This window comes from Notolepis coatsorum (genome assembly GCF_963971535.1).
Source record: "Notolepis coatsorum genome assembly, chromosome: 7".
In the NCBI taxonomy this organism is placed as follows: domain Eukaryota; kingdom Metazoa; phylum Chordata; class Actinopteri; order Aulopiformes; family Paralepididae; genus Notolepis; species Notolepis coatsorum.
Window position 1 is genome coordinate 133,852,682 of NC_140171.1, and position 16,060 is coordinate 133,868,741.

The window sequence follows — 16,060 nt, forward strand, 5'->3', positions numbered from 1 at the left end:
TCATATTTAGCTATTTTATTCACATGACATATTTAGACTCAATAATAAACTTGCCTTGCCATTAGACTCGACATGCAGATAGATGCCTACTGTTAACAGTTACAATGTCCTTCAGTATCTTTTCATTTTCTCCTACAATGGGAAATAATTATCAAATGTAATGTCATGGTTTCTTAATACTTGTGTAAACACATTACTCTTGATGATGATGAATAGTTTATTTTCGGTCTTTGTTTACAGATCAATCAAAAACACACTTGTGTGGACATACATTTTTTTTAATAAAAAATATCACAAATGTACATTCAAAGTAAGCTCACACAAAATCCAAACTCAATGACCGAAAAAAGGAATAGGCTGAAGCACATGCTTATTTTTGCCTATCCTTTACAATTCTTAAAAACTAAATATACTTTAATATAAGAAAGAAAAACTTTAAATATGCTGCAAGATATAATTTTTTTTAAAGGGATTTCTTTTTTGATGTTTTACTCAACTGTACTCCTGAATTATTTTATCCTTTAATGCCTTTTTAAATCTCCCCTGAGAAGTACTCAACTTCAACCCGTCACTAAGGATATTCCACAATTTAACTCCCAAAATTTAAACACATCTAGCTTTTACATTAGTTCTTACCTTTTTACATGTTTTAAAGGTAAATAAAAAGGTACTATGTGAAAATGTCCACCTAGATAAAAGCTAGTAACGTTAACCGTTACCACAGCCAGCATACTACTACTAGTAATGGTATTACTAACGTTAGCTAGCTACATCAACAATACTTTTGTCTTGTTATGGGGGGCGTTTCTAGAACCCACGAGCGGAACAAAGGCACAGGAGAATGGAGTGGTTTAGAATGTTTAATTTAAGCTGGAGGGGGAGAGGGGTCCAAGGGTAGGGAGAGGGGCTTAAGCGCAGAGCTCAATCGCATCGGCGACCTGTATGTGTGTGTGTAATCCTGTGTGTGTGTGTGCCGCCCAGTGCATGTCCCATGTTGTTGCATGCCGAATAAAGACGTCTCTAAAGAGGTCATGCATTATTATTATAAAGCTTCTATGGAGCTGCCTTGAAACTAAAATAGTTGTAGTGCTGATAATCATAGACAAAGATGGTGAAATTCCAGCTGGTGATTTTTTTATTCAATAGCTAAGTTAGCTAGCTAGCTAGCGCTAGCCTCCAGACCGTTTTGTTCATCTGGTTCTAGCCGACAAGGTGAACAACGTTAGTTGAAAAGAGCTTCATTTTCATAGTCTGAATAATATTTTAATAGACTTTGCCACTTGATATGTATATATACAAAATCAATATAGCATGCGTTGAGAAAATTTGAGGAAATCCTCAAAGGGTGGCGAAATTCCCCTTTAAAGTTACTGATACTACATTTGTGTATATACAGTATAAGCATGTAGACATTTTCACATAGTACCTTTTTATTTACCTTTTTATTTCAGAATGGATACAAATAATTGTTTAATGAAACTTAATATTTTTTTCTTTTTCTTTCATTAGATCAAAAAATATATATGCCCACATCAAGTTTAGTAAACAAAAGCGACATCAATAATTCCGTCTGGACAGTGAGCATTCAGACTTTTCCTGAGTAAAAAATTTTGTTTGTACAATCTAATGTCATTAATCTGATATATCTCATTAATCACCCCAGAGACCGTGATAACCGTGATACCCTCTAAGCATGAAGTAAACATGTCATAACATCTTGGGTATCTATTAGCATGAGGAGTGTACCCAGGGGTGTAACTCTTTAGAGGAGGTAGGCAGCATTATTAAACCTGACTGTGGGTCTATCTCCATGTAAGGCCCAAATTAAATTCAGTTTCAGTTTATTTAAAAAAGGACAGTACACATTAATGAACATTTCTGTAAATGTGTCAGTTTTAGCCAGCTGGCTAATTCGCAACTGTAGTCCTTTTGGCAAGATGTTATAAGACCGACCATACACCTAGAACAGAAGCATTCAAAGTAAAACACAGTACAACACAATCCAACATAATAGTAAAAGCAATAACAAAATACACAATGAACTGATTAAAAGTGATCACATGTTTGATTGGTTAATAACCAGGTCTTGTAAAGGTGTGGTGTGTGTGCTAAATTGACATGAGCAACTTCAGAGGCCAGAATGTGGGACCTATAAACACAGTTACTACCCAATAGCACTGTGAGGCTGAAAAACAGGACCCATTGACTATGTAAATGTACTAAAAAAATAAACATTTACAGACTTTTTTTAATAAGCTAAAAGTGATGTTGTAATTTTGCAAATAAGGGCCTCACAGGGTTAGCGATCCATAGCTTGCTTGTAGCTGATTCTCTCCTGTGTGAGCGGGTCCATAATCTCTTTGGCGTAATTTATGTCAGTCTGAAGCTCCCTCATCATGGTGTCAATCATATTGGCCCCAATGGCATCGATGGTGTTCACTCGCTTGCCAGTGTTGAGATTCACAAGCCTTCCTGTCAGGTGTTGTGCCTGCATGTAGCGAATGGCGGTGTCCTTGGGCATCCACCCTTTCGGGACAGCTTCTCCAACAGACAGAAGTTCCTTGGTCATGGGGTCCTCAACACCAGTGCCCAGAAGGCCTTCTGGGCATTGAGTAGCCTCTGTAGTTGACTGCTCTCAATCAGGCCCATCTCTGCTGCCCTGTGGACTGGGTATCTCTCTTTGTTGTTGGTATTAATGATCCTGTTGCTGCCAGAGCCTCCAGAAGCCTTTGGGCCGTGGTGTTATCAATCAGTTTCTGCATCATGGTACTATGTATTGTATAGCATGTGTCTGTATTTGTATCCATTATTCCATGATTGATTTCAGTTGCTTTGGTGGGGCGATTGTAGGAGTGGCTGATTTCACAGGAGAGGTAGACTTTGGGGTGACAGAATGACCATTTTGCTCCTTATTTTCTCCAGTGACCAGCAGGGCAAATTCTGATATAGACATTTTGCCATCTTTGTACTTTTGCAGGTCATATTGCGTTAGCCTGCCACCCCTCAGGGCATCCTTGATTGGGTACTGCTTGCCACTCTTGCAATCCTGCAGTATCGATGTCTCACCATCAGGCCCTATGGAGGTAATTTCCTCCCAGTCAGACCCCAGCTCCATTAGGTGGATGCACTGTTGGCGACTGATCAAGCCCTGTAGGAAGGCATCATGCGGAGACATGTCTTTGCCCGTTTCCGGATCCAAAATTGAGATTTTGGTCGTTGTCTCCTTGGTTCTTGTCTCCACAAGCTCTTCTTTCCCCAGGCTCAGCTTAAGATCTCCGATGTCACTGTCTCTTTCATGGATCTTGTCCTTCTCATCTAGGATATCTTTCTCTAGACGTTGCACGCCTGACTCCATTTTGATGCTCCTCTGCTTGTTTTTCTGTGTTCTCTCGCTCATCAGCCTGGACTGTTGCTGAAGCGACAGGCAAATGTCATGCTTCTGAGCCTCGAGGGTCTTGAGTTCACGACTGAGGTTGTCCCTCTCTCTCTTTAGGGAGTCTCTGTTCAAAACGAGGCTGGTCTCGTCTCTGGAACTGCTGGATTGCGTGGTCCTCAGAAGGTTGATTTTGTCAGAGAGGCGTTTTATTTCATCCTCCAGGTCCTGCCTGGAAAATTTCTCCTTGGATACCTGTTCCCTCAGGCTCTCCCTCTCTGCTTCTACAGCCTGGTCCTTCTCGACACGAACAACCTCCATATATATCGTCTTCTCACCCGTTTTCTCCTTTTGTAGGATCTCGACCTTGACATTGGTGTTTCTGATGTCTCTTTGGAGACGAAGGATGTCATTTGTTTCTTTCTCCATGTCTGAGTAAAGGTCTTTTGTCATCCTCTCAATTTCTGGGTCTCTCTCAACTTTGAGAACTTCCTCTACGATGATGTTCTCCTCAATAGGAGCTGGGGCATTCTCTAGCTCTCTGATGCACAGTTTTATTTCTTTCAATTCAGCCTCTGCTTGCATTTTCTTTTGATGCTCATCACTCTGTGCCAGAAAACTCTCTTTAATCTCCATCTTGATTTTCAGCTGCTGCAACTCCAGCTCTAGCTGGCGACGGGTCTTTACTTCTTCATCAAAGTCTCTGCCCAGTTTCTCATGCTCTACCATCTGCCTGGGGTCCTTCTGTAGGCGCACCACCTCCTGTACAACCACTTTCTCCTCTGGTTTCTCCCTTTCCAGCAGGATGTATTTGTTTTGCAAGTCAAACACCATCTCCTCTGTGGTGCGCCGAACCTGTGCCTCCTCACGAACCTCCCTTCTCATGCGGTCAGCTTCTTTCTCCAGGAGCGGATCATCTTCATACTTGATGACTTCTCTGTTGATGATCCTGGTCTCTACCTTGGACTTTTCAGCCTTCCATTCATCTCTCTCTTTCCTGAGGAGTCTCAGCTTGTCCTCAATGGAGCTGTAAGTGCTGTGCAGATTATTCAGTTGGTCATTTAGCCTCCGAATCTCTCTCTCATTCTCGGGGCTTCTTTCCTCTTTCACCACCTCTTGGACCACTTCCTTCAGCTCCACTTTGGGCTTCTCTGATCGTTTGACATCCAGATCAGATGTGACCAAGGGGATCTGTTTTTCAAGATCAGAGCTCAGCTTGCCCGCGTCTTGTATGTCTGTCTTCAGACGCTTTATCTCCACCTCTGTGTCTGGGTCTATCCGGTAGATCTCATTAACAATTTCCTTTACTTCTATTCTTGGCTTCCAGTCCTGTACCTCACGGTAGTGACTTTGGAGGTCTGAAAGCGATTTGGTTAGAGTGTTATTTTCAATCTTTTCATCCTCAAGGCCTGATCGAATCTTCTTGGACTCATAGATCAGCTCAGGGTCTTGTTCTATCTTTTTTACTTCCTTAGTGATGATCTTAGGCTGTATACTAGGAATGATTCTCTCCAGAGCAGTTATTTGGCTCCTCATCTGGAAGATTTCATCATTGAGTAGCTTGCTCTTAGTGCCCTCGTCAGAAATGTCCTTCTCAAATGTTTGCACTGCTTTCAGCATTTCTGGATCCTTCTCCACTTTCACAACCTCCTTCTTTACCACCTTTTCCTTGATAGGGGGCTTTTTCTGCTCAAGAAAGGTAACCTCCGTCTTCATCTGAATTATCCACCCGTCGCTCAGTCGAATGTCATCTTTTATCTTTGGGATATCATCTTCCAACTTGGCTGCCTCGATATCCAGCTGTGGATCTCTCTCGAACTCTGTCACCTCTCTGGTCACAAATTTGGGTGGTGGGATGTTTTTGAGGGTATCTTCCAGGATTGTGATTTTCTTGTTGACCAGCTCAATCTCACCCTGGGTGGTGCTGCCCTTCAGAGCCTCTTCATGCAGTGTTCTTTGAAATGCATCCAAATTGCTCTCCAGTTTAGGGTCACGGTAGTACTGCACGACTTCTTTCTCTTCAATCCGTTCCACTCCTCTACGACTCTTCAGTGACAGGAACCTGTCTGTGAATGTTTTCAGGTCTGTCTCAACATGGGAAAGCCTATCTTTCTCCCCCTCCAAATCTTTCTTCAAACCATCTACCTCAGTGGCATTTGCTTGCTGCCTTTCCAGCTGCACTTGTTGAACTTTCTCTTCATTCTGCAAAAAGAAAATATATGTACAATGAATATCAAAAGGAATGAACAACTAAATTAATATATTGTCAAAATATTATAAGATATGATTATATATAATTGTCATGGACCCAGTAGATGGGTCATCAGAAGGTATAACTAAAGTATGTAGGCAATTCCATCTTACTTGTGCAATTAGGTTCTTAGCCAAGCCCATCTGATTGAGGCGCTGATTCATTTCAGCAGACATTCCAGCATAGCGATTCACCAGGGCTTTTTCCTGCAAGCAAAAATTGGCATACAACCTCCATCAACACCAAATTTGTATGTATGAAAGAATTTGAAGATATAATAATTATAAAGCATTTCAGTGTTACCTGTTTCTGCACAGCCTCAGCCAGTGTGGAATCATGAGGCTTCATGGCAACAGTAGCTCCAGCATCTTCAAGGGTACCGCTGTATTTAGCAATGTTGGCCTCATACTCCTGCAGAATTGAATCACAGTTTTTATGACAATTATTTATTTTTCTTTCATTGTTCTTTTGTTCTTTATTTCTAGGATAACATCAAATAATTAAAGGTAATTAAAAGGTATGCTAGGATCCCTAACCATGGACAATATTCTCTACTGCACTGTACTATCTGAGCACAAAGATATATATTGCCTCTGCTGTCGGTGTGTGAATGGGTGAGTGAATGTGAGGCATACGTTGTACAGTGCTTTGGATAAAAGCGCTATATAAATGCAGTCCATTTAGTCTAAGAGAGTCCATTTGATATGTATTCCTGCTGTGTAATTTTCTAGCACAATACAGTAATTAGTAATTACTTATTTGGTGTCTTACATTGAGTAGATTCTGCAGGTCCTGAGACAGGTCCACAACTCTGTCCATGTCGTCCCCCTTTCTCTGCAGGTCATCTATAACCCGCTACAAAGAACATTTATTTCAGAGGTTAATCAGTGTATAGAATGTGGTCCAACAGATAATACATCTGTAAAAGTTAACAAATAAATAACTCAATCAACTACCATCACTAGCTAGCCAATCTTGACAAATGAATAGTTCTTAGAATAATTTTTAAAGACAAATATAAGCCCCCATTTTTCTGAGAGGAATAACAGAGTGACCACCTCCCACCTACTTCGATTTCCATAGATTGTGTGAATCAACTGACCTCCTGGGAGCTCTGTTTGGCATCGACTTGAGACCGATCATCACTGGGGTTGACCTCATTGACAGGAAGATTGTCCAGGAAGGAATTCAAGGATCCACTTGTGCTCTGAAACTCCTGGTTCTTGGTAGCAGCCTCTTGCAAGAGATTCTCTCTGAGAAGACGGAACAATATGATGGAAAATCCATGAAGTGAAATTGCAAACGATACACATAATAAGATTGTTTCCTCCTTGTGTGATTTGTTATAGTATATAGTATTGTTATAGCATATACTTTAATATTTCTTACCTTTATAGTCATCTGTTTTAATTATTTATCGTGATGAACTGTAAGCTCAACACAGTCGAAAAAGTAGAAAACGTTTGATTTAGATTTCTCTGGTTGTGGACCTTGAATTTATGGTTTTCAGTCAAGTGAACACTCTACAACCACAAACACACGTGTCACAAGGTGGAGTGTTGTTTTCTGTCAATATTTTCCTAAATACTATATTTTACCAGTTAAAGGTGCAGTTCACCCAACACATCCCCCCCCCCCTTACCCGGAGTGCTATCTATCCATCCAGATTAATAAAAGATATCCTTATCCCTTTTTTTTTTATATAGTTTCGTTGTGATTTGCTTAGTTTGTCTGCTCTTACTCCAATACAATGGAGCTGAATGGCACTTGGTGTGTGGCGATCAAAACGGAAAAGAAATACATTTGAAAAACTCAAAAGGAATATCTCTTTCCAGAAATCATGACCCTACCCAAGATAACAAACATCACAAAACAAACTGGTCAGACTACTGCTTGACCTTACTCCTAAAACCCACCTCACCCCTGCCCATTTTGACAACCTAGGATGGCTTAGAGTAGACGACAGAGTACAGCAACTTGCAATGGGCCTGGTCTACAAGATACACTACACCACTAAGATACCCATGTACATGTCGAAATACTTCCCAAAGGTCAGTGAATTCCACGACCACAACACCAGAGGGAGTTCCACAAATCATGTTAATGCTCAAACAAGGGACTAAACACGTTTCGCAATTATGCCACAACAATGTGGAACGCCCTACCCACAGCCGTAAAATAGTGTGAATCCCTACCCTCTTTCAAAACCGCTCTCAAAGAGCACCTACGGGAGGCTGCATTTCTAAACTGGCCCCGGAAAATGTCCAAACACCCCCCCACCCACAACGCCCTCCAATGTACAGTTTCTTCCCCCTCGAATGTATATAATTTCTTTTATGATCTCTGCCTCTTAAACAGTACTGTATATTTGTATATCTTGTATGTCATAAATGTCTGGATGTAACAGTACTGTATATCTGTCATAAATGTCATGATGAATTGAAAATGGGGGACCCTGATGTAAACAAGACGAAAGTCTTTCTCTGGTCTGCATCCCCTTAAAAATTGTGTGTATTGAGCCGTACTGTATTGTACCCATTCTGCAATCTGTTAATAAAGTTTTCAATCAATAATTCACAGACGTGGGCGGCTACGTGGTGCAGTGGGCAAGGCGCTCACCACAAATACTGGAGGCTGGGCTCAAACGGATCATCTCCCTGTTCGAGCCCAGCGCTCCACATTGCTTTCAGTTTAGCTGGTCGTCCGCACTAATACACATTGGCAGTATTAGGGGGAGGGAAACTGATGGGTGGGGATCGGGCGTTGTGGACAGCGACTCCTACAGGTCGGTTGGTGCGCCTGCGCAGTAGAATCAGGAAGCGACAGGGGCGGGGCCCCTCCAAAGCCCAGACCCCCGACGCTGAAAGATCAAGCCGCGCAGGTGGAAAGATGCGACTGCTGTTACCTCGAGTATCGGAGGGGACTCGTGCTATGTATGACTTAGTCCACATTGCAGCCGGCTTGTGGGAGGCATGAAACAACGTTCAAAGACAGGGGAGGGTTGCATTGGACGATACGAAATTGGGATGGGAGAAAAATAGAAAATGGGAGAAAAAGTGGATCAAAAAAATAATAATACACAGACGTGTATATATATAGTTCCTACATGAAACTGCTCACAACAAGATCTTGATTAACAATATAATCGGGTCATGATTTCATGAATTCTGGAAAGACATTTTCTGGAAAGACATTTTCAAGTGCCTTTTTCTGCTGTTTTTTTTATAATTTTTTTTTACTATATTTTTCCCCCCTCTTTTTCCGATTTTTCTCCCATCCCACTGTTAGTCGTTATGCCAATTCCCAACTCCCTTCCTGGTTGTTGCGCACCCCCCCTACTAGGCCTGCCGCAATAAGCAATAAATCGATTAATTGGCGCAATAATTAAAATGAATGCAATGATTTTGACGGGCGCGATTAATTGCTATTTGCGCGTTTGTTTTAATGAGGCGGAACCAGTACCCCTTGTCAGTCACTCTCCGTGTGGGGGGCCGCTGGCCTTACTACAGAGTACAGCACGGGAGCTCTGTGGGGCACTAGCAACGCCACATAGCTTAACTACATTTCTCAATAGTGTTGCTCCTTTTAACCAAGTAGTGTTCTTTGTAGTGTAGCTATTTTTAGACCCAAGTAGTTACTCGCTACTGCCCGGAGAAACTGGACTGCTAAATAAAGATTAAAGATCTAGCGTTGATGCTATCAACATTAGCTAAATAGCTAACAAACGAAATACAACGTATAGCATAGCTAGCTACAACACAGAATAACGTTAATACAATTACATGCATCATTGTTTACAATGAACGGGTGGGGCTAGTCAAAGGACTGGACACGGGGACAAGTTAAACATGAATTAATTTATTATAACAGGTAGTTTCGAGTCGTGCCTACGCACCACAGGGCTACTATTCTATTATATACGGCTTTGGCGCTTCCTCCTCATCGTTGATTGCCTGTAGTAGCTGCATCTAACGTTAGTAGCTAACGTTAAAACTAACCTAAAGTTAGTTGTTCACCAACAATCTCAACATTTGTTTTATCATTGGCTCAAAAACACAGAACTGGACGAGACAAGTTGTCCGCTCAATACGTTCTGCTAGGATAATAACAACAATACTTCCGCTCCGGACCGGTGGGTGGGTTTCAAAATAAAAGTCTAAAACACCGGAAAAGATGTTTATTTTGTACAGCGTTTTCCTCCACGAGTACTCGAGTACATCATGTGATCAATCGATCTGGATTATTTTTGCCCATCCCTAGTTTATCCTGTGCTGAAGTCTCCATTCCAATAGAGATAGTATATATTTTGGTGTTTATTTGATTATTGTTTCACTGCCTTTTTATTTATTACGTTTCCACAGTTTTTTCCTCATACTTTATTAACATTTTGTACATGGTACCGCAAGGTACATTAATAATAAATTTACATGTTAAAAGGATGATACAAAAAGCCAGACAGAGGGCTTGTTTCCATAATAATGTTTTATAATAAACAATCAAACTGAGCATTTTTTTTATTTAGGATATTTAAAATATCTTCCAATGTTAAATAAAGGTTTATTGCACTTTGAAACGGTTTCCTTGCATTATTATGCTATTATTATATTAGTAAAAAAAAATAAAAAGGTTAATTGAAAACTTTTGGGAAATACATTTCTCAAAAAAAAATCTCTCAAAACCGCAATAATATCGCTTATCGCAATATTTTCTGGGACAAATAATCGCCCAGCAAAATGTGTTATCGTGACAGGCCTACCCCCTACTGTTGGTCCGGGAGGCCGGAGATCACATGCTATTCTCCGACACATGCGCAGCCAGCCGGCAGCCAGCCTGGCAGCTCAGATTCTCACTGGGAGAGTGTAACGTGTGGAAGGTCACACTACCTCCCTCCAGATCCTTCCTTCGCTGAGCAGGCGCCCCGACCGAACTGTAGGAGTATTTTTCTGTTTACAACGCCCAGGACCCACCCATCAGCTTTCCCACCCTCTAATACTGCCAATTGTATTAGTACGGACGACCAGCCAAACTGAAAACAATGTGGAGAGCTGGGATCGAACACGCGAACCCAGCGTCTCCAGCATTGGTGGTGAGTGCATTGCCCACTGCACCACCTGGCCGCCCTTTTTCTGCTGTTTTGATTGCCATTCAGCTCTTTAGAGTGACAACATACATCTCTATGGCAGTTAGATTAGGCAATTAGGCAAAACACACCTAGGCAAATCACACTATCTGGATGGATAGATAGCACTCCGGGTAAGGGGTGATTTTTTTTTGTTGTGAATTACCCTTTTAACTAAAGGATGGATTGTGTATTTTATTTTACAATGTCTGTGTCATCCCCTCACTCAAATTTCCCCTCAGACCCGACCAAATCTAGATTTGCACATCAATATTATACCTTTGTCTATATTATTTAGTTTCAGTCAAATTAGCCTAAAACCTCAAACATATTTATCTCGAGCATGTCTCAGCGATAAACCATGTATTACCACCTATTTTGGTCAAATTCTGATGAAATTACTTTTCAGGGACTGTATAATCTTTGCAACTGGCAGTCCAGCTAGGTTCAAAGCAAATGCTCTAGAGATGGAAAAACTATTTGAATTCAGTCTGGTTCTCACCTCTCCTTCAGCCGGTTGTTTACATTGGTATAGCGGTTCTGTAACTGCTTAACCTGGGTCGCCTGGTGTCGGATGTCAGGGCAGTACTCCTGGTAGTCCTGCTGAAGGGAGCTACACAGTTGCTCTGTCGTCTCCAGGTCCTGACCCAGCTTCTTCATCTCATCTTGGGATCCGGCCACTTCTTTACGCAGACTCTGGAGAGAGGAAAGTGGGGGGGAACGGTTAGAAATGTTATTTTTACGGATGTCCGATATTATCGGCCTACCGATATTATCGGCCGATATTGGCATTAAAATGTCATATCGGAAAATATCGGTATCGGTTTTCAAAAAAGAAAAAAATATATATTTCTTTATTTTGTTTTACATTTCTATAACCTTTATTTACCCAGGCAAGCAAGTAAGAACAAATTCAGATTTTATTTATTGTCAAAAGTATGCATAATGTTGTGTTAATTCCACAACAAAAGATATGTAATGTTAATTACCTGAAATTATTCCGTTTTTGGGGGGGGGAAACCCTGCATATATCGGTTGATATTGGTATCGGAAATTAAGAGTTGGACAATATCGGTATAGGTAAAAAAGACAATATCGAGCATCCCTAGTTATTTTGTTAATGTTTTTGTTAAAGTACTGTGTATTTCACATTGTGAAATATGTATGTGTCCCATCAAAATTGTATTATATTTTAGTTTTTCTTTAAAAAATATAAAAAATTAAACCAGGATTATGGCCTATAAGAAGGTTCAAGTTGTTGTGATTCTGTTGGTTTTTATGGAGTAAAGTTCCTCACCTGAATCTCCTGGGCTTTAGCCTGAATAGCGTCGGGGGCATCAGGGATGGCACCATCTTCACTCAGCTTCTCTTCAAATCCAGAGACGATCCCATCCACTTTCTTGATCTGACCTTCCAGGTTGAGAGATGCGTTTACCCTGAAGAAAAGATAAGCAATAAATAAATCAACGATTTTGAACCATTATTATATTTGCTTTTCATTATCATGATTACCATATCTATTATATAAGCCCCCCCCCCCCCCGCCCAATTCCTCTGCATGAAAGATATTCTTACTTTGTGTTGAAGAGATCAGCAAGGGCAGCGATACCATCATGCTTGTCGTTAGCAGCTCTGAGTTTGAGTGGCAGGGCTGAGGAGGTGGTTCCACTGGTGTCTTGGGACAAAAGGGGCTCCAGCTCAGCCTGGGCTGCTGCCTTCTGCTGCTCAAGAGCCTCAAGCGCCTCCGACGCTCTCTGTTGAAGGCAAAGATATTCAGTATGTAAACATAATGTGTAATACACTACATACTGTACAGTATAAATACAAAGGGACAGGTTTCACTAGTTCTAGACTAAGAAGATTTATGTGTGCTATATATAAGTTACATGCATCCTTTATGTCCTTTTTTTTTTACGTGATTTTTTTTATTTTTTTTTTATTACTTTGACCAGTCAGCTGGTTCTTTTAGCGTTTATCGCTTTTTTCTGGTCAAGCATGACCGACAGAAACAGGTTGGTTGAATGGGGTATAGATCGGGGGAAAGACACTCTGAGAAAATACGGCTAGTCCGGGAGTCGAACTCGCTACCCCAGATCCGTGACGCGCACGGTTGTCCCCGACGCCGAAATAGCGTCCGAGGTACGCGGTGAGCTACTGGAGCTCCCCCTTTTACGTGATGTTTTATGTGTTCACTGGACATAAACACTGAATCACTGTCACTGAATCACAGACTAAACTGTTACAACATTTTGCTGCAATCACGCAAAGCATGCTAGGTTGGAGGGAGTGGCCAACTGTCTGTAGTATTGCATTGTCTCTGCTGACCCACTGTAGTAGTCTTGGTGGAAGCATTTGAAGCTGTTGTTGTTGCTCTCTAGTGGTAGAAATGTATACTGCAACTACACAAAGGACTACATGAAAGTCAATGGAGAATGCTGGGAATTAATTCCCCCAAAATACTTCCTGTTGCCTGATGTGAAACATATTCCCACACACTCATCCTTGTCTCTCTCACTCAGTAACTTTCTGTGGCAAAGCACAGGCTGATTTTATTTTTCAAGCACCTGCGCTGCTCTCTATTGAAAGCAAATATATTCAGTATTAGTGGAGCAGATAAGTGCTACAATCTTAGTACACTACATACAATATATATATATATATATATATATATATATATATATATATATATATATATATATATATACAAAGGGACTGGTGTCACTAGTTCTAGACTAACTGGGGTTAAAGAAACCAAGATTTTCCATAATCTGAAATTTGGATAGATTCAATCACATGCAATTATGTGGAATGAACACATAACTTAGTGGTTGAATCTACAAAGTCCTCATTGCTGGCCCGATATAATTAAATACAACATAATATAGCCAGTAAATTGAGTACCTCAGACGTACATTGGTGCTCATTCTCAAACATGTTCGTAAGTACCTTTGTAAATATCGTGGTAAAAATTTCATGTTAACAAATTTACTAAAATCCTCCTCCGGAGTCCTGAATGCATGAAATGGTCTTCGTAAGTGGGCAAAATGTACGCAGTTGTGCTCCGCTGAATGAAGTACGTCACTCATTCAGCGACCCATGTCCAAAAATGCGCACACACACAGTTCTACCTTATGACTTCCATATATTTCCTAATAAAACAGTGTGTGTGTGTGTGTGTGTGTGTGCATCTGCCATAAACCCATAATACATAATCACCAAGCCATTTCTCGGACATGGTTTGTTGAGTCATAACTATAAATGTAAAATGTAATTGTTAATTATACAAATAGTGTATCTAGGCGGCTGGGTGGCGCAGCGGACATTGCGCTCGTCACCAACGCAAGAGACACCGGGTTCGACTCCGGCTGTCGGCGTTGCCTCCGGCTTGGGCCAGCCGTCATACTAATTCAATTGGCAGAGTTAGCGGGTGGAAGTCGATGGGTGGTAATCTGGACGTTGTGGACAGCGACTCCTACAGGTCGGTTGGGGGACGCCTGCACAGCAGAGACAGGAAATGGTGGGGGTAGTGTGAGCCTCCCACTCGTTACACCTCGCCAATGAGAGTCCGCGCTGGCAGGTGAAGAGATGTGACAGGCTGCCTCCTCGCGTACCGGAGGGGACACGTGATGCAAGGCTTCTATCCTCCCTACAAACGGCCAGTGGGGGGCATATGTGAGCAACGTTCAAAACAGGGAAGGGAAGAATTGACGCAATGGAATTGGGATGGGAGAAAAATAGAAAAAGAGGAGAAAAAGTGGATTAAAAAAAAGAAAATAGTGTATCTATTATCGTTATAATTATTTAATTCCACGGATGTCTGTCTGTCTATCGAAGTGATGGCAACCCCCAAGGACTTGTCCCAAAGAAGGCTGTTGAAAACACGGTCTGTACTGTGCCTCACCTCCTGTTCCTTCAGCCTGTTGACCAGGTCACCCGCAGGGTCAGTGCGGTTCAGTGGGGTTCGGAGGTTATTCAAGATGTCCTGTTCAGCCTGGGCCAGGTCTCCGTCTAGCTTGTCCAGCTTGTCAGCTACGGCCACAGCCTTGGGGTCTGGAGCACTGGACAATGGAGCTGCATGGGGAAACAATGGGATATTTGAATTGATGATAGAATGAATAAATACATGGAAGAATTAATCCTATATGTGATTCAGTGATTAACCTCACCACTTTATTTATTATAGATATTATGTCTTCAATTGACAAGGTTGCAGCAGTGACATGGCCTGAACAATATGGCCTTGAGATATACTTTTACATCTATCACTATGAATTGAAAATGGGGGACCCTGATGTAAACAAGACAAACGTCTTTCTCTGGTCTGCATCCCCTTAACAATTGTATGTATTGAGCCGTACTGTATTGTACCCATTCTGCAATCTGTTAAATAAAGTTTTCATTCATTCATTCATTCATTCATTCATTCATTCATTCATTCATTCATTCATTCATTCATTCATTCACCAAGTAGTAGTAATGAATCAGATAATACCTGACTTCAGGGGCCTGGAGACCTCTGTGTTGTGGTTCTTCAGGGAGGCCATCAGAGCCGCTCTTCTCCTCTTGATGTCTGCCAGTTCTTTGCCTAGCCTGATCGATTAAAAAATAAATATATATAGAAAAATAAATATTGACTCCACATCAACACCATCCAGATAAGCACACATCAAACACAGTATGTATAGTATGACAGCTGACACTCATGTAAGGTACAGCTAATAGATGTTATGACTGCATAGTAATGTAGTTTTGTATTCCTTACAGATCCACTTTATCGATGGCCTCTGGGTCAGGTGGTGGGGCCAGGAAACAAACTCCGGGGAAAGTTTTGATTGATCCATCGGTGGAAACGACATCCCAGTTCTCAGTGTCTGAATTGGATTTAAGGGTGAACCGATCCTCCCGAGCCAGAGAAGCCTAGGAGAACACACAAATGATTATCTCATGGGGGGCATGGCTGAGCGTTCAATGGAGCCGGTCGCTTAACTTTGTAGCTCCCACATTTTATTGCTTCTTACGACCAACATCATCATTTTTATATTCAAACTGGTGAAGATAAATCAAGAGTGAACTTTTTATCGACCGGATAGAGGACAACACAGCGAGAATCTAAGAATAATTTGTCTCTGCGACGTGAGGTGCAAATACGACAGAAACTTGTCGAAAAGATGGCATGAAGACAGGAGAAGATGTTTGAACTGGCCAGTGAACAGAAAAAGATGGCCTGAATTTCCCCAAGGTTATCAATAAAGGAATATATCATCTTATCTTAGAGGAGAAGATGGCTGAAGAGCAAACAAGATTCATAACCGCCTTC

At 41.4% G+C, this 16,060-nt stretch overlaps 1 protein-coding gene across 1 annotated transcript in view; it reads right to left on the reverse strand.

Annotated features, from left to right (window-relative positions):
• Window positions 1-222: 222 nt before the first annotated feature.
• Window positions 223-16,060, reverse strand: part of LOC311232538 (envoplakin-like) — a 37,513-nt gene continuing 21,675 nt past the window's right edge. Inside the window, 14 exon segments of the mRNA XM_084319372.1 lie at window positions 223-2,587; window positions 2,590-2,699; window positions 2,702-2,839; window positions 2,842-5,575; window positions 5,738-5,830; window positions 5,928-6,035; window positions 6,396-6,479; window positions 6,727-6,877; window positions 11,246-11,439; window positions 12,041-12,179; window positions 12,319-12,497; window positions 14,645-14,814; window positions 15,236-15,333; window positions 15,506-15,660. Of these exon segments, the coding sequence (XP_084175498.1) occupies window positions 2,300-2,587; window positions 2,590-2,699; window positions 2,702-2,839; window positions 2,842-5,575; window positions 5,738-5,830; window positions 5,928-6,035; window positions 6,396-6,479; window positions 6,727-6,877; window positions 11,246-11,439; window positions 12,041-12,179; window positions 12,319-12,497; window positions 14,645-14,814; window positions 15,236-15,333; window positions 15,506-15,660 (4,641 nt within the window). The 3' untranslated portion in view covers window positions 223-2,299.